Source organism: Salmo salar, chromosome 10 (assembly GCF_965601325.2).
Source record: "Salmo salar chromosome 10, fSalSal1, whole genome shotgun sequence".
Lineage (NCBI taxonomy): Eukaryota > Metazoa > Chordata > Actinopteri > Salmoniformes > Salmonidae > Salmo > Salmo salar.
In genome coordinates, this window is record NC_138300.1 from 10015048 (window position 1) to 10040430 (window position 25383).

The window sequence follows — 25383 nt, forward strand, 5'->3', positions numbered from 1 at the left end:
GATGGATTATTTTGGCAAAGGAGAAATGCTCACTAACAAGGATATAAACAAAATTTGAGAGAAATAAGCTTTCTTGTACGTATGAAACATTTCTGGGATTTTTTATTTCAGCTCATGAAACATGGGACCAACACTTTACATGTTACGTTTTATTTTTGTTCAGTGTATTTGACGTGATTAGGGATTAATTTCAAGAGAGCAAAAAAAAGGCAACCCTGTTACATAAACTGAACTGAAGCTGTTCCTTTTAAAATATATTTTTTCTAAAGAAACATTGAACATCTAGTAGTCAAATCACAGTGTAAAAGCAGGTGAGCTGGTTCTACTCTTTTTGACAATTTTCTGGTGTTTTGTGGTGGAAAACTGAGTGGGTTGAGCGTAACACATCAACCCTGTTACCCATAAATCGACAGGCTAGAAATGTTTTAACAATAACAAAAATATTGTGAAGCTTGCATTCAATTGCCCTTCCCTGATTCACACAACAAGCTTCCATTCTGCCTGTCAAAAGGGGATTTATGGCTGATTTAAGATTAAATCGTCAACACTGTTACGGTCAATATTGTTACGGTCAACCCTGTTATTTTATTTGGCAGTTACGCACTATTTTTTATTTAACCTCTTGAGATGGTAAAACATGTTTTTTTTATAGTTGAACGTACTCTTTATGACAGAATGTTAAAATATTTATTTTTTTTCCTCACCAAGTTACACTACTCAAATGGCACATAATTGGTGGAACGACCATGCTATTCATTACCTTGGACTCCATGTAATTCATCAGGACGGCGAAGTTGGTGGTGTGGTTACAATAGCAGGAAGTGACATCAGAGCCCGTGTGAGTCACCCTGCAACCTTCGCTGGACCAGCCGTTGGAATTCCCAGTCCTGTGGCACAAAAACCCAGAAATCAATATGACACAAACACGCACGCACACACACATACATACATACAAACACTACGCAACGTTATGCTATGACTTATCGCTACTGACATGTACTCGAGGGACGTCTGACTTAGCTGCACTGTGTGGTCATACTTACATTAGGGTGAAATTCCAAAACACGCAAACAGGCGTGACTCGCTGCGAATACTCCACCTAGAACAAGAAACAGATGTTTCTCACCCTCTTACTCTCTCAGTCTCTCTCCTCGCACCCTTTGACAGGACGCGCCAAAAGCAACACGGAATCGGGCCAGGGAACTTACTAGAAAGACCTGGGCCAACTCTTTACTTTGTGAATAGATGTCAAATCAATGACACGTACTGTATTGTAGAGTTTCTATAACAACGTTATGTTTCTTTCAACCATTACTTCACCCTGTTCCCAACCACCTCCAACCACTGTAAAAATGACCATGATTGGTTTGAATTGCACCATTTGTTAGTGAAACCCAAAGATTCTGGGGTACTTGAGAATCAAATTGTAGGAGGAGAACCACCCACTAGACACAATATATACACATCAACGTTACACTACACACCCATACATGTATACCCTTTTCACACTACTGAGCCGAACCAAGCCAAGCCGCACTGGCTGGCCTGGTTACTTATCACCATAGTTGCTGGAGCAGAGCTGGAAAGGACAATGTGAAATGAAAATATCCAATCCAGTAAGTACTCTATGGTTCAGGTTGGCCCTATAGTATGAATCAGGATGCAGGCAGTAGTCTAGTGTGTAGCAGTGGGCATTATCCCCTTCATATATAGTAATGTGTATGTCCCAAATGGCACCCTATTCCCTATAGAGCAGTAATTTTGACATGGGCACATAGGACTATAAAGGTAATAGGGTGCACTATAAAATAAATAGGGTGCCATTTGGGATGCAGCCATTGATCTTACCACGTGCGAGGAGGACAAAGTATAGTGGATGGCCACTGGGATGTTCTGGGCCTTGAAGGGGTCTCGAACCGTGGCTGAGATGACTGCAGTGGCCATGCGACCAGGGAGGACACTGCGGGGAGCAATCATAGAGTAGATGTAACCTTTAGGCCTTTCCTTTCATGTGAGCTTGTTGGCAACCAAAGTCAGATCTTATCCGATTAAGATCAGACTACCTGAAGTATAAAGTGTAAAAATGTTTTACATTTTTCTAGTTGATAAAGATTGTATTCAGATATAATCCAATAATGTATTCACTTTGTATTCTCCATACTGTATGTAGGTGTAGCATTTTAATTCCCCAAAAGATCTTGAGGTTCTGAAAAGTTGACCATAATTATGTCAAAGCATGGTCATTCATTGTATTGGAATACATTCTCTACTATGTCAAATTGGAGGTGTAAGGAAACCAGACCCTGTGTTTTCACTCCGGTCTACTGGAGAAGTGTCCTGCTCCATCCTAGACTGGATCTCCATGAGATGGCTGTAGTACGTATGGATGAACATCACTTCCTTGTGACCTGCCAAACAAAATGGGTGATAAAATAAATGTCATCATAAAATACAACACTGATGCGCGAGTGTTAGTTAAATGAGTCTCCCGCTATTCCCGTTCAAACCGGAAGACCAGTGAAAAAAAATCTGACATGATTATACCACTGTAAATGGAGAAATATACACATTCATCTAACGATTTCTTGTTGTATTTGTCGCAATTTAACCAACTCAAAGTGCTCTCAAAGTCACCACACTATTTTGTTGATGTAGCCTAGTTTTAACAGGAATATGAAGCATTGTTGGCTGACTCTTAAAATATAATGGGGTTAATACGGTCTAGTGAAAATTACATTTGCTGTAGCCTAGCTTTGACTGAACGATGCAGCTTGGTCCTTTTCTCTCTCCTTGTTCATTGCTATCGGGAGAATTTGGGAAGGTTGTGGCTGTTTTTACTTTGGTTACTGTGGTGATTTTGTCAGAGGGAACATATTTGATTTTCCGCTACACATAAAAGCTAACAATTTACTTATTACCACACTTTTCTAGCAATAAAGTATATGATCATCTCTGAAGGTTTTGTTCAAAAAATGTATTTAGTCACAGCATAAAATAAGTGGAATGTGAGCTCTTGGTTACACAAACATTGACTATATAAAAAATTCAATAAACAAGTGAAGACCCAGCCATTATTCTTTTCCATTATGACTTTTATTTTCAACATGAAAAACAGACTTGGTCAGAAACAGAGTAAGCCTAACTATGTGTAAGTAGGCCTAACCGTAATTGTAGCTGACTGATTCTCAAGACCAGCCAAACGCAAAATAACATTCTACACACAAACTTAGGCTATAGGTTATGTAAAATAACCTGGTAGCCCTACCCTGTAGCAAACAAACAAACAAAACAATTTGCATAGGCTATAGACCGCACCTGCTCAACTAAAAAGTGTTCTGCTGAAGTGGGCTCTCAAAAAGCACAGGCTGAGAAAGCACTCTCGGCCTCCACGGAGGTGGCCTAGATTGTGGCGATCGTGACCGGTTGTTTGTTGGTTCAAACAGGCTACATTTCTTGACTGGATTTTCAGCGGCTCGGTTTTGCATGCGGCCTCGTTGGCATTCATTTTTGTAAAGCTTTGCCACAGACGGCATTTGTTTTAATTAATAAAAGAAGGTAGACCTATGAGAAGGGTGTAATTGCGTCTCACAATTCGGAGCGTTACTGTATGTGGGCATTCCTACATCTGCAGGAATCCCTCTTTATACTTCTATTGGTCCATTTTTAAGTACACAGAGGGAGGCGGGGGTGCTCCAGTACAGTAGGTGGCGGTAATGCACCGTAACGTTGGATGCCAACCGTCGATAAACCCCACAGAAGATGAGTCGGGGATGACAACAGTAGCTAGCTAGGACACAGGTAGACAGTGTCCTCCGCCCCCAGAAAACTCAGATAATAGTTTTATTTCCCTTTGGACCCACATTTTAATCGTATAGACAATCAGGGGAAATCCAGAAAATCAAAAGTGTCACACAAGCATGAAGATGGCGTGCTCAAAGAGGGGGATCATGCAGGAACCAATGGGATACTCAGGCCGCAATCACACACGATTGAGGCTTACCGGTAGCTCAAAAGTTGGAGCCAATTTTGTAACCGTATTAACTGCATTTCAAGGTCATGTGTACAGTTTCAGCATAAACAATGAGTGAGCTTTGAATTCATGGTGACTTTGTGTAAGTATATACGGTAGGCTACAATAACACACACACCCCTACCCTGAGCGTTTATTATTAATAATGCAGATAGCAGAGCAGAGAAGGCTGTATGAATACAGATTTAGACATTGCATAGTTCCATTTCACGTCACGCTGTTCATAGAAATAATTTATTATAGTTAACTGGTTTCTCACAATTATTTATCCCAGAAAAAGGGAGTGGGTTTGGGCGGGAAATCCCAGTAAATCTCAATAAACCGGTTCTCGCCATTGACATTAGATCCGCCATAGGCCAATGACCACTGACGTTTGATTTTGCAAATAAAATAAAAATGCCCTCCAAAAAATGTCCTTCTCCTTCCCTGAATTGTCCTGTTTGTATTTTACACTGCTCATTTGTCAGGATTTAGAAATCACAAACAGAAAGGTATTAAGAGCCATTTTACACTCATCAAAAATATAAACGCAATGTGCAACAAAGATTTTACTGAGTTACAGTTCATATTAGGAAATCAGTTAATTGAAATTAATTAGGCCGTAATCTATAGATTTCACATAACTGGGCAGGAGTGCAGCCATGGGTGGGCCTAGGAGGGAATGGGCCCACCCACTTCGAAGCCAGACCCACCCACCCAGGCCCAGCCAATCAGAAGCTAATGCGTCATACTCTCTTCACTGAATCCCCGAGGTGACAAGGTAAATATCTGTTGTTCTGCCCCTGAACAAGCCAGTTACAAGGCACTGTTCCTAGGCCATCATTGAAAATAAGAATTTGTTCTTAACTGACTTGCCTAGTTAAATAAAGGTAAAAAAAAAAAGAAAAAAAAAAGAAAAACAAATGGATGAATGGGCGATACTTCACAATTGAATTTATTAGGCCTAACTGAATGATAAGGAGAGTGAAGAGGTTGATTTAATTAGAAAGACAATCGTGTAATGATGAGTTTGTGTTATGCCTATTTATCAGCAGCAAATCATTTGACAGCGCGCCTTGGGAGTTGATACCATTCTCTTTTACAGTTGAAGTCGGAAGTTTACATACACTTAGGTTGGAGTCATTAAATGTTTTTCAACCACTTCACAAATGTATTGCTAACAAACTATAGTTTTTGCAAGTCAGTTAGTACATCTACTTTGTGCATGACATAAGTAATTTTTCCAACAATTGTTTACAGAAAAATTATTTCACTTATAATTCACTGTATCACAATTCCAGTGGGTCACAAAGTTGACTGTGCCTTTAAACAGCTTGGAAAATTCCAGAAAATGATGCCATGGCTTTAGAAGCTTCTGTGAGGCTAATTGACATTATTTGAGTCAATTGGAGGTGTACCTGTGGATGTATTTCAAGGCCTACCTTCAAACTCAGTGCCTCTTTGCTTGACATCATGGGAAAATCAGAAGAAATCTGCCAAGACCTCAGAAAAAAGTGTACACCCCCAAAAGTCTGGCTCATCCTTCGGAGCAATTTCCAAACGCCTGAAGGTACCAAGTTCATCTGTACAAACAATAGTATGCAAGTATAAACACCATGGGACCACGCAGCCGTCATACCGCTCAGGAAGTAGACGCCTTCTGTCTCGTAGAGATGAATGCACTTTGGTGCGAAAAGTGCAATCAATCCCAGAACAACAGCAAAGGACCTTGTGAAGATGCTGGAAGAAACAGGTATAAAATGTGGTGATGTCGATAACAAGTCCTATATCGACATCACCTGAAAGGCTGCTCAGCAAGGAAGAAGTCTCAGCTCCAAAACCGCCATAAAAAAGCCAGACTACGGTTTGCAACTGCACATGGGGACAAAGATCGTACTTTTTGGAGAAATGTCCTCTGGTCTGATGAAACAAAAATAGAACTGTTTGGCCTTAATGACCATCGTTATGTTTGGAGGAAAAAGGGGAGGCTTGCAAGCCGAAGAACACCATCCCAACCGTGAAGCACGGGGGTGGCAGCATCATATTGTGGGGGTGCTTTGCTGCAGGAGGGACTGGTGCACTAAACAATATAGATGGCATCATGAGGAAGGACAATTATGTGGATATATTGACGCAACATCTCAATACATCAGTCAGGAATTTAAAGCTTGGTCGCAAAAGGGTCTTCCAAGTGGACATTGACCCCAAGCATACTTCCAAAGTCGTGGCAAAATGGCTTAAGGACAACAAAGTCAAGGTATTGGAGTGGCCATCACAAAGCCCTGACCTCAATCCTATAGAGAATTTGTGGGCAGAACTGAAAAAGCTTGTGCGAGCAAGGAGACCTACAAACCTGACTCAGTTACACCAGCTCTGTCAGGAAGAATGGGCCAAAATTCACCTAACTTATTATGGGAAGCTTGTGGAAGGCTACCTGAAACGTTTGACCCAAGTTAAACAATTTAAAGGCAATGCTACCAAATACTAATTGAGTGTATGTAAACTTCTAACCCACTGGGAATGTGGTGAAAGAAATACAAGCTGAAATAAATCTTTCTCTCTACTATTATTCTGACATTTCACATTCTTAAAAGAAAATGGTAATCCTAACTGACCTAAGACAGGGAACTTTTACTAGGATTAAATGTCAGGAATTGGGAAAAACTGAGTTTAAATGTATTTGGCTAAGGTGTATGTAAACTTCCGACTTCAACTGTACATTTTACTTTGTAAAAATAAGCTGTTATGGGACTGTTTTATTTACTATAACTCTATTACTAATCAAATGTATTGTAAGGGAAATGAAAACATGCTACATGTTGCAGTAGGCCTTTAGAATAATGCTAAACATATCCTTGACTCTATCCAGCAAAGCAAACGATGCCAGCCCACTGAATGAATGACAAATGGATGGAATGGGAGATAATTGTGCAAGTTACTTCACAATCAAATTTAAATTAGGCCTACCTGAATGATGAGGGTGAAGAGGTTGGTTTAATTTAGAACAACAAAAGTGTAATGATGAATTTCTGTTATGCCTATTCATCAGCGTTGGCGCTCATGTTAATCATTTGAACGCACGCCTTGCGGGTTGATACCATTCTCTTTCACGTTTTGACAGCATTGCGAATACTGCAGAATTTAGATTTGGAGCCGGGTGGAGGATCAGATATTGAGCTTAAAATCGACCTTGCTGATGAAGAGTCTTCATCTGATTCTGATTTTGACTTCAATTCTCTGCCTCCGATGCCTGAGTCTCGCCGCAGAAAAACCAGAACAGAGTCAACTGAGATGGTGATCCCAACTGCCACGGTGAGACAGGAGTCTGGGAGGGATGGCACGGTTTGGGTAGAAAAGAGTGATGAGCTTATGTGACATGCAGATGTCGCAGTGCATCAGAGATTGTACTGTTGCTCATATGCACAAAAAAGGAAACAGTATTTTGGGACATGTCTAAGGATGAACTGTAAGCATTTATTGCACACTTGTATGCCCACGGGGCGTACGGCGGAAAGAGCATGGATGTTGAGGAATTTTGTTCTGATAGTTTTGGGGTGGACTTGTTTTGGGAGAGACCATGCCACACAACCTCTACAGAGAGGTTATGCGACACCTGCAGCAGGGACACACAAAACAAGGCCCATGAAAACTGTGTGCAGTGCAACCGATTTGTTTGTGGGGCTTGCTCACACAAAGCCTCGAAGCTGTGTGCTGACTGTGGAAACAAAGCATAAAGAGAAGACAAGATTGATTCATGCGTAAAGGCACGCAAGTGTCCGATACAATCAAAAAATGTGTGTTTTTATATCTTGTCATGAATATACAGTATTTCCACAAATATTAAAACCTCTCTGGGCCAGTGGGACGTTAGCATCCCACTCTAGTCAACAGCCAGTGGAATCGCGTGGCGCGAAATACAAATACCTAAAAAATGCTATAACTTAAATTTCTCAAACATATGACTATTTTACATCATTTGAAAAATAAGACTCTTGTTAATCCAACCACGTTGTCCGATTTCAAAAAGGCTTTACAGCGAAAGCAAAACATTTGATTATGTCAGGAGAGTACCCTGCCAAAAATAATCACACAGCCATTTTCAAAGCAAGCATATATGTCACAAAAACCAAAACCACAGCTAAATGCAGCACGAACCTTTGATGATCTTCATCAGATGACACTCCTAGGACATTATGTTATACAATACATGCATGTTTTGTTCAATCAAGTTCATATTTATATCAAAAACCAGCTTTTTACATTAGCATGTGATGTTCAGAACTAGCATACCCACCGAAAACTTCCAGTGAATTTACTAAATTACTCATGATAAACGTTGACAAAATACATAACAATTATTTTAAGAATTATAGATGCAGAACTCCTTTATGCAAACGCTATGTCAGATTTTAAAATAGCTTTTCGGCGAAAGCACATTTTGCAATATTCTGAGTACATAGCTCAGCCATCACGGCTATTTGACACCCACCAAGTTTGGGACAACCTAAACTCAGAATTACTATTAGAAAAATTGGATTACCTTTGCTGTTCTTCGTCAGAATGCACTCCCAGGACTTCTACTTCAACAACAAATGTTGTTTTGGTTCCAAATAATCTATAGTTATATCCAAATACCTCCGTTTTGTTAGTGCGTTCAGGTCACTATCAGAAGGGTGACGCGCGAGCGCATTTCGTGACAAAAAAATTCAAAATATTCCATTACCGTACTTAGAAGCTTGTCAAACGCTGTTTAAAATCTTTTTTTATGCTATTTTTCACGTAAAATAGCGATAATATTCCAACCGGACAATGTTGTATTCATTCAAAGAGTGACATTTTAAAAAATGGCGAAGTCTTGTGACCACGCATCTCCAGTGTCACTGTCCCCAGGCAGGCCACTTACAAACTCTTCTGCTGTACTTTGCCCAGAGACAGGAGACAGGTCATTCCGCTTTCTGAGGGCTTTAGAGAGCCAATGGAAGCCTTAGAAAGCGTCACGTAACAGCACAGATGCTGTAATTTCGATAGAGATGCAACAGAAGGACTACAAATTGTCAGACAGGCCACTTCCTGCATGGAATCTTCTCAGGTTTTTGCCTGCCATATGAGTTCTGTTATACTCACAGACACCATTCAAACAGTTTTAGAAACTTTAGAGTGTTTTCTATCCAAATCTACTAATTATATGCATATTCTCATTTCTGGGCAAGAGTAGTAACCAGTTTAAATCGGGTACGTTTTTTATCCGGCCGTGAAAATACTGCCCCCTAGCCCCAACAGGTTTTAATGAATGCAATTCATCCTTCACAATTGTTCATGCACTGGTGCTTTTGTTTAGGATTACGGCAAATCATTTCACCTGTGTACCTGGCTGGCTATATTATTATTGTATTTTTAACTTCTACTTTGTCAAAAGAAGCTGTAACTGGACTTTATTAATTACTATAACTCTATTACTAATCGAATCTACAAATAAAGTTGATCAAATGGATTACACTGTAATGTTTTTATTGTAAGGGAAACAAAAATAGGCAATAGGCAACGTTCTCTAGCGGTTCTAGAATTAAACCTTAGTGTGAGTGTCTGTGTGTGTGTGTGTGTGTGTGTGTGTGTGTGTGTGTGTGTGTGTGTGTTCATCCGCATGAATGAGTGTTACCCAAGTCATGTAGTCTCTGGACCTCCGTGTCGGGGATGAGCAGCTCGTCCTGGCCACTACCGCTACTGTGGCCGCCAAACACTGACGGTTTAAACACACAGCTGCAGCTCATCTGGGACAGCTTCCGTGCCTCCACGTGCACATCTGGGAACAAAGGACATACAGGGAAATTGGATACCTATAAAGTAATACAGGAACATTACAGACAAATTGGACTCGTGCTAAAATATGGAATTGTTTTAAGATGATCATACCAAGGATCATTTAGCTATTTGAGGTATCAAAAATATACAGTACCAGTCAAAAGTTTGGACACACCTACTCGTTCAAGGGTTTTTCTTTATTTGTACTATTTTCTACATTGAAGAATAATAGTGAAGACATCAAAACTATGAAATAACACATATGGAATCATGCAGTAACCAAAAAGACTGTTAAAACAACTCAAAATCTATTTTAGATTCTTCAAAGTAGCCACCCTTTGCCTTCATGACAGCTTTGCAAACTTTTGGCATTCTCTCAACCAGCTTCATGAGGTATTCTATCGTGTTGTCGTTTCTACTATATGTACATACTACAGTATGTATGTATGGAGCATAAAGTATTAACAGTTTTATTCACAGTACTGGTGAAAAATAATACTTTCCGATAATTGCATAGATTTTAATGGACACCTATGATGTGTGCAAAATACTTTTTTGAAGGTTGTACTGATTACGATGAGATAAGGCTAAGCTATTTGCCAGCTATGTGTTGCACCATGTTTGTTGACATTATACAATGCATTCTTGGTGTCACGTAAACGTCTGTTAGACCAATGGTGTTATATAATGAGGTGAAGTAGACGACACACCCCCTTCAAAACAGACCAAATTCATCTTGTCTCCTCTTCTTGTCTCCCGAAGGCACTGCATCTCAGTGCAAGAGGCGTCACTGCAGTCCCTGGTTCGAAACCAGGCTGCATCACATCTGGCCGTGATTGGGAGTCCAATAGGGTAGTGCACAATTGGCCCAACGTCCTCCGGGTTTGGCCGGGGTAGGCAGTCATTGTAAATAAGAATTTGCTCTTAACTGACTTGCCCAGTTAAATAAAGGTTCAATAAAAGCTAATTCATATTGGGGTTTCTGTCAGCCGAGAGTTAGCTAAATATGAACGCATGTGTTATGTCAATCTTTCCTAAGTTAGCACTAGGACTAATGTAGCCTACATTTTCCGGTTTGGATGATTGTGAATGTCTGAACATTACATCCAAAAATAACCTGGTCACAATCAGGACATAACTTTGTGAGGACTGTGTTTGTGGAAAATGTTTCTGTGAAAAAACAGTGTGGCCAGCTCAAACGCTGACTGTTGCGTCAATCGAAACTAGACGTTCTAAATAAACATTCTAAATCACACTGGTTTGAGCGTACGCAGAGGGACCACTAGGGTTGCACATTTTTGGGAAATACTCAGTGGAAACTTTCTGTGGAAATTAACGGGAATAAATGGGAATTAACGGAAAAAGTTGCAACTTAATATGAATACCATTTAAATGTAATGTTTTTTGCATTGGATATATTTACCATATCATATGGAGACAGAAACATAAACCTTTTACCTTATCATAAGTAGACATTATTTCAAATAATTAAATCCTTCTAATAGAAATAAAAAAAACAATTTAGTTATGAATTGAACTTTAATTAAATGAGTTGACTCTTCACATGGGATGATTTCACTGAACAACAAAAGAAAGGGAATACAGAATGATCCCCAATGATCCATCGCATTTCCCAAAAACGTTTTCAACATACATCTGTCTAGAAACTAAAGCTTTGGTTGTCTTCCTCTCAGGCTTCCATATCTTCTCCCTGGACCTCCTCAATGTCCACCTCTTGAACATCAGACTCTGAGGCCTCATCTTCATTGTCACTTTCCAACCTTGTTGGGATGGCTCGTTGACAGGCTCAAAAAGCCTCAAATTTGGCCAGATGGATAGCAATTTTTCAACCCTTTTATTGGTCAGCCTGTTGAATGCTTTGGTGTGTGTGTTCCCAAACAAGGACCAGTTGCGTTCTGAGGCGGCTGATGTTGGTGGGATTTGGAGGATGATGGGGGAAAGAGGGGGAAAAACAGGGGAAAGAGACTCAGATCCACAAAGTCCCTTCCACCAGGTGGCTGATGAGATATGTTGGCACAACTGCCATATTGCATCTCCATCCCAAAGCCCTTGCTTGGAAGTGTACTTCGCTAGACTGCCAAGAACCTTGCCCTCATCCATGCCAAGGTGGCGAGACACGGTAGTGATGACACCATAGGCCTTGTTGATCTCTGCACCAGACAGGATGCTCTTGCCAGCATACTTGGGGTCCAACATGTACGCTGCGGCATGTATGGGCTTCAGGCAGAAGTCTTCACGCTTTTTGATGTATTTCAGAACTGCAGTTTCCTCTGCTTGGAGCAACAGTGAAGTGGGCAGAGCAGTATGGATTTCTTCTCATACATCTGCAAGCAGAGTGAACATCAGACATGATGGCATTGTCTCCCTCAATCTGTGCAATGGCTACTGCTATAGGTTTCAGGAGTTTCAGGCTGCTTACCACTTTCTCCCAGAATACATCATCCAGGAGGATCCTCTTGATGGGGCTGTCCATATCGGCAGACTGTGACATACATGACCATTTCTTGGAGAGACTCCTTCCCCTCCAGGAGACTGTCAAACATGATGACCACACCACCCCAATGAGTGTTGCTGGGCAGCTTCAATGTGGTGCTCTTATTCTTCTCACTTCGCTTGGTGAGGTAGATTACTGATATAATTTGATGACCCTTCACATACCTAACCATTTCCTTGGCTCTCTTGTAGAGTGTATCCATTGTTTTCAGTGCCATTATGTCCTTGAGGAGCAGATTCAATGCATAAGCAGCACAGCCAATGGGTGTGATGTGAGGGAAGGACTCCTCCACTTTAGACCAAGCAGCCTTCATGTTCCCAGGATTGTCTGTCATCGCTGCAAATACCTTCTGTGGTCCAAGGTCATTGATGGCTGCCTTCAGCTTATCTGCAATGTAGAGACCGGTGTGTCTGTTGTCCCTTGTGTCTGTGCTCTTGTAGAATGCTGGTTGAGGGGTGGAGATGATGTAGTTAATCAGAGGTGAACCAGTTGCATTCACAGCTCGAGCAAGACATTCATCAGCATTTCTCTGACTACGTTCCTCCATTGAGTCAAAAAAACTTCTGATTCCAGGAGGACCATGAGCTGTTGCTATCAATAAGGTGTCTGATTCAGCATTATCACCTCAAATAGAAGTAGAGGGACTTTTGTCAGAGGTTGCTTGTTGTGAATGCTGAGGAAACTTTATGCACTTGGCCAGATGATTCTGCATCTTTGTTGCATTCTTCACATATGATTTGGCACAGTATTTGCAAATGTACACTGCTTTTCCTTCTACATTAGCTGCAGTGAAATGTCTCCACACATCAGATAGTGCCCGTGACACTCCTGTAAAGATTAGAAAAAAATTGTAAAAAACAAAACAAATACAATTCCATGTACAGATAATAAGTTAAGCAATTAGATTAAACAACTCCTTTGTAAGATACATGTTTTAAAATGAAACATGTATGTAAACAGGTGAATTAACACTCCTCAGTTAGGCTCAAGCAAGCTAAAACCTACATGGTTGCAAAAACTAACTAGCAGAAATTGTTACTTTACAAATGATTTAAACAAAAAAATGATGTATGTCATATAAAATATACTGCTCAAAAATATAAAGGGAACACTTAAACAACACAATGTAACTCCAAGTCAATCACACTTCTGTGAAATCAAACTGTCCACTTAGGAAGCAACACTGATTGACAATAAATTTCACATGCTGTTGTGCAAATGGAATAGACAACAGGTGTAAATTATAGGCAATTAGCAAGACACGCCCAATAAAGGAGTGGTTCTGCAGGTGGTGACCACAGACCACTTCTCAGTTCCTTTGCTTCCTGGCAAATGTTTTGGTCACTTTTGAATGCTGGCGGTGCTTTCACTCTAGTGGTAGCATGAGACGGAGTCTACAACCCACACAAGTGGCTCAGGTAGTGCAGCTCATCCAGGATGGCACATCAATGCGAGCTGTGGCAAGAAGGTTTGCTGTGTCTGTCAGCGTAGTGTCCAGAGCATGGAGGCGCTACCAGGAGACAGGCCAGTACATCAGGAGACGTGGAGGAGGCCGTAGGAGGGCAACAACCCAGCAGCAGGACCGCTACCTCCGCCTTTGTGCAAGGAGGGGCAGGAGGAGCACTGCCAGAGCCCTGCAAAATGACCTCCAGCAGGCCACAAATGTGCATGTGTCTGCTCAAACGGTCAGAAACAGACTCCATGAGGGTGGTATGAGGGCCCAACGTCCACTTGAATCCAATTGAGCACATCTGGGACATCATGTCTCGCTCCATCCACCAACGCCACATTGCACCACAGACTGTCCAGGAGTTGGCGGATGCTTTAGTCCAGGTCTGGGAGGAGATCCCTCAGGAGACCATCCGCCACCTCATCAGGAGCATGCCCAGGCGTTGTAGGGAGGTCATACAGGCACGTGGAGGCCACACACACTACTGAGCCTCATTTCGACTTGTTTTAAGGACATTACATCAAAGTTGGATCAGCCTGTAGTGTGGTACACACAGGAGAGAAATCAAACCACTGTTTTGATTGTTGGAAGAGTTACTTAAGATTACTTTAATTTTGAGTGTGACTCCAAATCCAGACCTCCATGGGTTGATAAATTGGATTTCCATTGATTATTTTTGTGTGATTTTGTTGTCAGCACATTCAACTATGTAAAGAAAAAAGTATTTAATAAGATTATTTCATTCATTCAGATCTAGGATGTGTTATTTTAGTGTTCCCTTAATTTTTTGGAGCAGTGTATATTCACCCCACCCAGTATGGTAATCAAAACTTACCAGAAAGCATGTAGTCCTTGGCTCAGACAGTGTAGTAGTGTGGGCTCAATAGCATCTCATTAGTGGCAATATCTTGAGAATCAGCTGTACATGTGATGGAAGAGTGCACTGTGCATGTAGAGGGTTGCAATACCATTGAACTGGGGATGGTTTAACCAAAATATGCAACAAGACCTAGAATTGCCTCATGTGTATCCCACAAAACGGTTCACTGTTATAAGATAACTTTTTTGATGAATTTAAGCAAAATTCCCCAAATTCCAAGGCTGAACTTCCCATGGAAATATTCCGGAAATTTACCGTAAAGTTTCCAACACTTTGCAACCCTAGGGACCACAAAAGAATGATCACACCCGTTTGTTGGTACGTGTCAAGAGAGTGTATCTATACTTTCCATAGCTGTCTATTTACCAACACAAACCGACACTGGCACTAAGACCTCACTCAATGAGCTATAAAGGGCCAAACGCAAATAGGAAAATGGGGGCTCCTAGTGGCTGGTGATTTTAATGCAGGGAAACTGATATCCATCTTACCTCATTTCTACAAGTATGTCACCTGTGCAACTAGATGCAAAAAAAACTCTAGATCACCATCACTCCACACACAGAAACACATGCAAAGCTCTCCCTCGCCTTCCATTTGGCAAATCTGCCAAATAATACTATCATCCTGATTCCTGCTTACAAGCAAAGAATCCACATTGAGCTAAAGGCTAGAGCTGTCTCTTTCAAGAAATGGGACACTAATCCGGACGCTTATAAGAAATCCCTCTACAACCTCCGACGAGCCATCAAATAGGCGAAGCATCAATACAGGACTAAGATCGAATCCTACTACGCTGGCACTGACGCTCGTCGGATGCAGCAGGGCTTGCAAACTATCACAGATTACAAAGGAAAACCCAGCTGCGAGCTGCCCATTGATGAGAGCCTACCCGATGAGCCACATGCCTTCTATGCTCGCTTCGAGGCAAGCAACACTGAACCTTTCATGAGAGCACCAGCTGTTCCGGACAACTAGGTGATCACGCTCTCGGATTAACAAGATGCATTCACTGACCAGCTAGCAACTTTTTTCAACCTCTCCCTGACCCAGTCTTTAATACCTACATGTTTCAAGCAGACCACCATAGTCCCCGTGCCCAAGAACGCCAAGGTAACCTGTCTAAATGACTATCGCCACTTAGTACTCACATCAGTAGCCATGAAATGCTTTGAAAGGCTGGTCACGGCTCACATCAACACCATCATCCCAGACACCCTGGGCCCACTCCAATTCGCATATCACACAAACAGATTCACAGGTGGCGCAATCTCTATTGCACTCCACCTGGACATATAGAACACCTATGTGAGAATGCTGCTCAGTGTTCAACACCATAGTGCCGTCCAAACTCATCACTAACCTATGGACCCTGGGACTGAACACCTACCTCTGCAACTGGATCCTGTTCTTCCTGATGGGTGGTGGTGAGGGTAGGCAACAACACATCCACCACACTGATCCTCAACATGGGTCCCCTCAGGGGTGCGTGCTGTATCCCTGTTCACCCACGACTGCGTGGCCGCGCACAACTCCAACACCATCATTAAGTTTGTTGACGACACAACGGTGATAGGCCTGATCACCGACAATGATGAGACAGCCTATATTGAGGAGGTCAGAGACCTGGCAGTGTCGTGCCAGGACAACAACCTCTCCCTCAACAAGACGAAGGAGCTGATCGTGGACTACAGGAAATGTCGGGCCAAGCATGCCCACATTCACATCGACGGGGATGTAGTGGAGCGGGTCGACAGATTCAAGTTTCTTGGTGTCTACATCACTAAGGATCTATCATGGTCCACACACACCAACACAGTCATTAAGAGGGCACGAAACACCTCTTAAAAATTTGGTATGGGCCCTCAGATCCTCAAAAAGTTATACAGCTGCACCATTGAGAGCATCTTGACTGACTGCATCACCACTTGGTATGACAACAACTTGGCATCTGACCACAAGGCGCTAGAGGGTAGTGAGTACGGCCTAGTAAATCACTGGGGCCGAGCTTCCTGCCATCTTGGACCTCTATAACAGGCAGTGCCAGAGGAAGGCCCAAAAAATTGTCAAAGACTCCAGCCACCCAAGTCATAGACCAGGGGTTCGCAAACATTCTTGGCCCACAACCCCATTTTGATATCTAAAACTTCTCTGAACCCCAACCATGTGAATAAATGTACACTTTACATACAAAAGTATGTGGACACCCTTTCAAATTAGTAGATACGCCAATTTCAACCACACCTGTTGCTAACAGGTGTATAAAATCGAGCACACAGCCATGCAATCTCCATAGACAAACATTGGCAGTAGAATGGCCTCACTGAAGAGCCCACCTTTGCAACAAGTCAGTTCGTCAAATTTCTGCCATGGTCAACTGTAATGCTGTTATTGTGAAGTGGAAATGTCTAGGCATAACAACGGCTCAGCCGCAAAGTGGTAAGCCTCACAATCCCACAGAACAAGGCTGCTGAGTGCTGAAGCGCATAAAAACCGTCTGTCCTCAGTTGCAACACTTACTACCGAGTTCCAAACTGCCATTGGAAGCAACATCAGCACAAAAACTGTTCGTCGGGAGCTTCATGAAATGGGTTTCCATGGCCGAGCATCTCGCACACAAGCTTAAGAGCACCATGTGCAATGTCAAGCGTCAGCAGGAGTGGTGTAAAGCTTGCTGCTATTGGACTCTGGAGCAGTGGAAACGTGTTCTCTGGAGTGATGAATCACGCTTCACCATCTGGCAGTCCAACGGACAAATCTGGGTTTGGCGGATGCCAGGAGAACGCTACCTGCCCCAACGCATAGTGCCAACGGTAAAGTTTGGTGGAGGAGGAATAATTTCTGGGGCTGTTTTTCATGGTTCGGGCTAGGCCCCTTAGTTCCAGTGAAGGGAAATCTTAACACTACAGCATACAATGACATTCTAGAAGATTCTGTGCTTCCAACTTTGTGGCAACAGTTTGGGGAAGGCCCTTTCCTGTTTCAGCATGACAATGCCCCCGAGCACAAAGCGAGGTCCATACAGAAATGGTTTGTCGAGATCGGTGTGCAAGAACTTGACTGGCCTGCACAGAGCTCTGACTTCAACCCCATCGAACACCTTTGGGATGAATTGGAATGCCGACTGTGAGCCAGGCCTAATTGCCCAACATCTGTGCTCGACCTCACTAATGCTTGTGGCTGAATACAAGCAAGTCCCCGCAGCAATGTTCCAACATTTAGGGGAAAGCCTTCCCAGAAGGGTGGAGGCTGTTATAGCAGCAAAGGGGGGACAACTCCACATAAATGACCATGATTTCGGAATGAGATGTTCGACGAGCAGGTATCCACACACCTTTGGTCATGTAGTGTATGTAATTAACAGACAATGTTTACTTTTTTATTTGGGGCTATAGAAATCAATTGAAAAACATTCTAACAGTATTTATGATTGTCTTCTCAACCATCACATACTTTTAATGTGGGGCTATGACAGTCAATTGCAAATTAATTAATTTATCTTACCTCACCACCACTAATGAGATGGGTGTGCTTGATTGCATGTCACAGCCAACCTGATCGATATTCGGTTTTAATGCACACGAGAGCACTGAATTCACCTTCACACAGATTAGAGATGGCGAAGGGTGCCATGGTGCTTTCGAGACAACAGAGAACTCTGAAAAATACGAGGTCAAATCATGATGCCAGTGATCTTTAGGTCAGAAAGTCGGAGCTTTAGAAAGAGGTCCAAGTTCCCGAGGTGGAAATTCGAGTTGGATGACTGTTCAAAAAAATATATCCCTGTCGGAGTTCCCAGTTGTTTTGAACGCAGCATTAATGCTCAGAGGGAGATGGCAGGGTATTCCCTTTGAGTCAGGAACCAAAACTCCTCCATAGTGACCAGTGAATGCATTCGGTCACATGACAGCTCGATCAGCTGTTTGTTTTCACTTACCGGCATGTCAACTGAGCCAGGATCACAGTTAAACGGATTGGGGAGTAGGTCCCAAAGTTCTCTTCCAAGCACTGGAAGTGAGCAGTCATCACTTGTGTGGGATTCTTACTGATGCTGTTGTCCGTTAGAAACATGCACAGCCTAGGGAAGGGGGCATGGTTCGCTTTTGAAATACTCTCTCCAATAAGAATTCTTCCCTCTGAATCCACTGATTCGGTCACTCATCAGTAGAATGTTCTTGTATTTCCCCTGCATGCTTGCGTTCAGTTCATTCAGTTTTCCAAATATGTCTGCTACATTGTCAAGGAAACACATTTTTTTTCATTACACAAAAAGTTAACCAAGTCTGTTTTTTTTGGGGGGGGGGGGGGGGTTACATCCATTTTGAATTACAACAGTTCCTCTCTCAATGCGAAAAATCTTTCCAGCACTCTCCCCCAATAACCACCAAGCCTCAGTGTGCAATAGAACATTGTCATGCTCTGATGCCATATCTCCACATAGTTTAGCTAACAGGCGTGCGCACAAGAGATGTGGTTTGATGAGGTTAATAATCAAAGTTACCTGCTGCAGTACAGCGGCAAGAAAAAGTATGTGAACCCTTTGGAATTTCCTGAATTTCTGCATAAATTGTACATAAAATTTGATCTGACCTTCATCTAAGTCACAACAATAGACAGACACTGTGTGCTTAAACTAATAACACACACATTATTGTATTTTTCTTGTCTATATTGAATACATAATTTAAAACATTCACAGTGTAGGTTGGAAAATGTATGTGAACTCCGAGGCAAATGACTCCAAAAGCTGGAGTCGAATCAATGAGACGAGATTGGAGATTTTGGTTAGAGCTGCCCTGCCCCATAAAAAAAAACTCACCAAATTTGAGTTTTCTATTCACAAGTAGTATTGCCTGATGTGAACCATGCCTCGAACAAGATTACGAATTGTTGCCTTGCATAAAGCTGGAAAGGGTGACAAAATGATCTCTAAAAGTCAGTCCACGGTAAGACAAATTGTCTATAAATGGAGAAATTTCAGTACTGTTGCTACTCTCCTTAGGAGTGGCCGTCCTACAAAGATGACTGCAAGAGCACAGCGCAGAATGCTCAATGAGTGTCAGCTAAAGACAAACAGAAATCTCTGGAACATGCTAACATCTCTGTTGACGAGTCTACAATACGTAAAAACACTAAACAAGAATGGTCACTGGTCCAGGAATGGCTGAAGAATTGCAACATTTACCTAGAACTGACGTTGCAGATAGCAATACTGGGTGATTTGAAAAGTCATAGTCAATTGATCAATATTAGATTTACAATCTGTAGAAGCTATGAGAATAGAAAGGTTCAGTACTTTTGTGAAGCATTACAGCACAGTTGAAAAATATATGGCGAATAGAAATCCAAAATGGATGGTGTTAAGAGATAGATGGGAGGGGTTGAATGGAGCTGAAGTGTGGGACTAATAACAAAAAGAAAAAAAATGTAAAACATACGGGGTCTATCAAATGTATATAGGTTCAGAAATGTTGTGAAATAGCACAGATACAAATAGAAATCAAACTGGACGGAGAGAAATAGAGGAAGGCCAGGACTAAAAACAAACAAAATATATTTATATTGTAAAATAGATTGTGTCTGTAAAATGTGTATAGTATGTAAATTTAACAAAAAAAAGAAACGTCCTCTCACTGTCAACTGTGTTTATTTTCAGCAAACTTAACATGTGTAAATATTTGTATGAACATTACAAGATTCAACAACTGAGACATAAACAGAACAAGTTCCGCAGACATGTGACAAACAGAAATGGAATAATGGGTTCCTGAACAAAGGGTGGGTATGGTCCGCAGGTCTGACCCGCAACTACAGAAAACGCTTGTTTGAGACCAAAGGAGGGTCAACCTGTTATTAAATCCAAGGGTTCACATACTTTTTCCAACCTGCACTATGAATGTTTACACGGTGTGTTCAATAAAGACATGGCAAATTATAATTGTTTGTGTGTTATTCGTTTAAGCACTGTGTTTGTCTATTGTTGTGACTTAGATGAAGATCATATCACATTTTATTAACACTTTATGCAGAAACCCAGGTAATTCGAAAGGGTTCACATACTCTTTCTTCCTACTGTATATCTGTGCTTACCTGCTGCAGAGTTCTGTGCTCAGCTCTTTTGATGCCAGTTGCTCTCGGTATCATACAATGTGTCCATATGGCAGAGGGAGACACATTCATAACTAGAGTGCAGTGGCCTGCTCACCGTCCCGCTATAGATGGAGTCACATCTGTGCAAAAGCCCACCATTCGATCCCATATGGAATCTGTATTTCGTCAATATAGCCACGCAGCACACTGAACATCCCCTGTGCCCTTACATGCTCAGGAATCGTAAGACAGAACAATTTGTCCTCATGAATAGCATCCCCCGACATGTATAGCAAACAAATGACAATACATGGGCATCTCAGCCCTCACAGCTAACGTCCATTTGGAGAGCATAAGCTGGGGAGTTTTGAGTCGTTCAGTCAGTTTCCTCTTGAATAAGATTTGATTTGAATTGATTGCTAGCAATATAATAAATTATTCATTCAACAGTCTTCTCTGACAAGGAATTGATGTGATTTTGGAAATTGTCCCGCAACCCCATTTTCATATCAGAAGACCCCATATGGGGTCGCAACCCCTAGTTTGAGAACCCCTGTCATAGACTGTTCCCTCTGCTGCCGCACGGCAAGTGGTACCAATGCACCAAGTCTGGAACCAAAAGGACCCTGAACAGCTTCTACCCGAAGCCATAAGACTGTTAAATAGTAAGTTAAATAGTTAACCTTACAGCTACCCGGGACTATCTGTATTGACCCTTTTTGTACAAACTTATTTTTATTCATCACAAACACTGCTGCTAGTGTTTATTATCTATCCTGTTGCCTATTCACTTAATTCCTTGTTAAATGTACATATCTACCTCAATTACCTCGTAGCCAAGTTATCTTTACTCATTGGGTATTTATTATTACATGCTATAACATTTCTAATAATTCTCTATTTTCTTTCTCTCGGTCTGTGACGAATACAATTTGATTTGATTCAAACACTATACTCCCACAGACTGAGCCATCAGATACCACTGTAAAGTGAACTCCCTTTTCTTTGTCATTTCACTTCTATTCTCTAGTTGGTTTGCGTCTATCTGAAGTTCCCAGTTCTATCTCCAGTTCTTATCCGTTCTTATCAGTTCTTATGTTAATTTTATTCTTAATAAGACCTCATTTCAAAGATGTTTAGCAACACTATAAAAAAACGGATGCAAACAATATCATTACCTATGTTTTCCGTTGAGAGTGTGAAGCTTTTCCACTCTGCAGATAGCACATCTGCTAAAGCTCCAGTCAGTTTATCAATGCTCTCCACCACAGTGAATGGTCCCACAGTGGCCTGTATGAAGAAAATAATATATATATATTTTTTTGCATTTGTGTGAAACAAAAACATATTACTGAAATCAGATTTTCTGGTTGAAAACTGGTCATGTAACCAGAATACAACGAACTGGTCTCTGTTACAATCAGGTAATGACATATTTTTTCACGACAAGATCACAAGTCATGAAAAATACATAATATACGTGTTGTTTTGTGATCAGATTACAACTTCCTTATAGAACCAGTTCCTAATAGAACATATACAAATTACACATATAAATTGAAACTTCACATTCATTGTCGAGTTAAGACAAAAGTGTTACAAAAAAATTATTACGACCAGTATACAACCTGACCATGAAATCATTAAATACGTAATTGCAATCAGTTCTGTTTGCTGGTGTAATACATTATATAAATGTGTGAACACTGAAAACGTACAACGTCCTCCGGCCGACCTAGCCACTGGGCGGCCATCTTAGAGTCCAGGATGAGACTGGCCAGTTTCAGGTAGTTGGTGGCAATGGACACCATGGCCTCGGTAGAGTCTAGGCCCTCCTGGGCATGGTTGACCTCCTGGATGGTGGTGGTGGCCTCCAGTTTCATCATCTCGGTGAGGTAGAGGACATCGGTGGACGTGAGGATGTCCGGACTGGCCTCCAGGACCCTGACCAGCACGGTGGTCAGTCCGCTCATCGACGCCAAGTCTTTCTCAGACGACACGTTCATGCTCATGTCCTCAATCACCTTGGTGAAAAACATGGTGGTTTTAACCATAGAAATATAATAACTATTAGAACATTACCAAACTTTGACTTGAATGGGAATGTCTATTGGGCCTATTTACAGTGCATTTGGAAAATATTCAGACCCCTTGACTTTTTCCACATTTTGTTACGTTACAGCCTTATTCTAAAATAGATTAAATAGTTTTTCCCCTCATCAATCTACACACAATACCCCATAATGACATAGCAAAAACAGGTTTTAAGACAAAAACTGAAATATCACATTTACACAAGTTTTCAGACCCTTTACTCAGTACTTTGTTGAAGCACCTTTGGCAGTGATTACAGTCTCAAGTCTTCTTGGGTATGACGCTACTAGCTTGACACACGTATATTTGGGGAGTTTCTCACATTCTTCTCTGCATATTCTCTCAAGCTCTGTCAGGTTGGATGGGGAGTGTCGCTGCACAGCTATTTTCAGGTCTCTCCAGAGATGTTTGATCAGGTTCAAGTCCGGGCTCTGGCTGGGCCACTCAATGATATTCATAGACTTGTCCCGAAGCCACTCCTGTGTTGTCTTGGCTGTGTGCTTAGGGTCAATGTCCTGTTGGAAGGTGAACCTTAGCAACAGTCTGAGGTCCTCAGCGCATTGGAGCAGGTTTTCATCAAGGATCTCTCTGAACTTTGCTCCGTTCATGTTTCCCTCGATCCTGACAAGTCTCCCTGCCAATGAAAAACATCCCCACAGCATAATGCTCCACCGTAGGGATGGTGCCAGGTTTCCTCCAGACGTGACGCTTGGCATTCAAGCCAAAGAGTTCAATCTTGGTTTCATCAGACTTGTTGGCTGGTATTGTTTGCCGGGTTCGTTATTACGCCCGTTATTTACGAGTGACCGGTTATTTCACGCACCTTTAGTATTTGTTTTATACTGGTGCTGTTCGTGGAATAAATTACCTTGTACACTCATCTCTGCTCTCCCGCGCCTGATTCCATGCACCAGTTACCCACAGCCTGACAACGGCCCAGGGGACATGCATATTAATTCTGCCATTGGCTTGCGGTTGTTGGACGCAGAATCAGGACTGATAAAGCTGCATTTGAATGGCGTGAAACTAATAGGCTGTGTGAACCTTCCAATTTACAGGATTGACGAGCGGATCTTTGCTCACCTTACTGAAAAACGCTGTCTTGGGAAAGCCGAAGATGTCCAACACCTCTAGAATAAAAAAAGTGAACAAAACAATGTAGTATGAGATATCTCAGGATATACTGAATAAAACATAAACAACCCTCCAGAGTTGATGTCCATGCCCCAGTGGAAATATAATTTGCATAATACAAAAATCCCCATCAAAATGATTTTGTTTAAGCTAGAGATATCATGTTTCTTTTGCATGGGCCGCGTCTCAAATCACTTCATCCACCAATGGATGACCCTTGTGGGGATAGTAGAGCAAAATGGAGAATACCATTGTGTTTGTGAGAGTCTCATCTGTCTATAGAGTGGTAATACATTCGGACACTACAGAAGTTCTTGTGAGAAGACCGATTTTCGGGATGTCACATGGTCTGACAAACACCGCAGTAGCCACGCTACCTTCCACCATAGATGTAATAAATATCAGGATTTTTGGCATCCTAGAGCAAAATGTGTTCGTGAGAGTCTCACGTTTCAATATTACTGTGTTTGTGAGAGTCTCATCTGTCTATAGAGTGGTAATTCTACCCCCACAAGGGTCACCGCCGATCTGCCAACTTCTGTCTCTAAAGTCTGAACAGTTTGGGCTACACAGTAATATTGAAACGTGAGACTCTCACGAACACATTTTGCTCTAGGATGCCTAAAATCCTGATATTTATTATATCTCTCAGATATAGGACAGACACCTTCTTTTATTGTTTGCTGATCTGTTTTGTCATGTATGAATATTTTATTCAATGTGTTTCTATGGGCTAATAGCAGTAAGGCCAAATTTAATGTTTCATCAATTAATTGTTTTATATACTTTTTTGATACCTAAACAGGTCCTAAAACTCGAAATCAAATAGCTAAATGATCCTTGGTAGGACCATCTTAAAACCACCCCCCTCCCTTCTCCCCTTCTGACTTAAGGGGCAATGAGGGACTGGTACAACCATCCTTTGGTACATCCATAACATGTAAATGCCTCATGAGCTTAGTTCAACTGTTGTACCCAATCAGAACCCCAAATATAAGCTTGTTTTATTCCATGCCAAGTAAACAATGTAACAAACACTGTATAGCTTCAAAACATAGCTAACACTATCATTTTGATCTCATGGATGGTCAGTCCTCACCTTTCTCAAACTGGCAGACGGCACCTCTCTGACTGTCACAAACGTCTAAGCCCCAGCCTCCACTCAGGGGGTCAAAGGTGACACACTCCCCAGCCTGAGGTGCATCCACCACCTCAGAGAAGTTGTGATATGGCACCACATCTGAATCCAACAGGGAGTACAGGAACTCGTCGGCCAACTTACTGCTGTTAGCTAGTAAGGAAGAAATAACAGAAAAAAACAGGGAGCCAAAAAGATAAGGAATTTCCATTGTACATCAATCAATCAAATGCATTTTTTAAAGACCTTTTGGAATCAGCAGATGTCACAAGTG

At 41.7% G+C, this 25383-nt stretch overlaps 1 protein-coding gene across 2 annotated transcripts in view; it reads right to left on the reverse strand.

The window, feature by feature from the left end:
- Positions 1–25383, reverse strand: part of LOC106613480 (adhesion G protein-coupled receptor D2) — a 149178-nt gene extending 123795 nt beyond the window's left edge. Inside the window, exons 1-9 of one of the 2 annotated variants that reach the window (XM_014215752.3) lie at positions 25071–25383; positions 23921–23967; positions 22462–22767; positions 21922–22033; positions 9666–9809; positions 2303–2408; positions 1849–1960; positions 1044–1099; positions 761–887 (exon numbers count right to left, since the gene is read on the reverse strand). In XM_014215752.3, coding sequence (XP_014071227.3) covers positions 761–887; positions 1044–1099; positions 1849–1960; positions 2303–2408; positions 9666–9809; positions 21922–22033; positions 22462–22767; positions 23921–23967; positions 25071–25320 — 1260 coding nt within the window. In that variant the 5' untranslated portion in view covers positions 25321–25383. The remainder of the gene's footprint in view (positions 1–760; positions 888–1043; positions 1100–1848; positions 1961–2302; positions 2409–9665; positions 9810–21921; positions 22034–22461; positions 22768–23920; positions 23968–25070) is intronic. The other variant, XM_082956690.1, reaches the window with a different exon arrangement.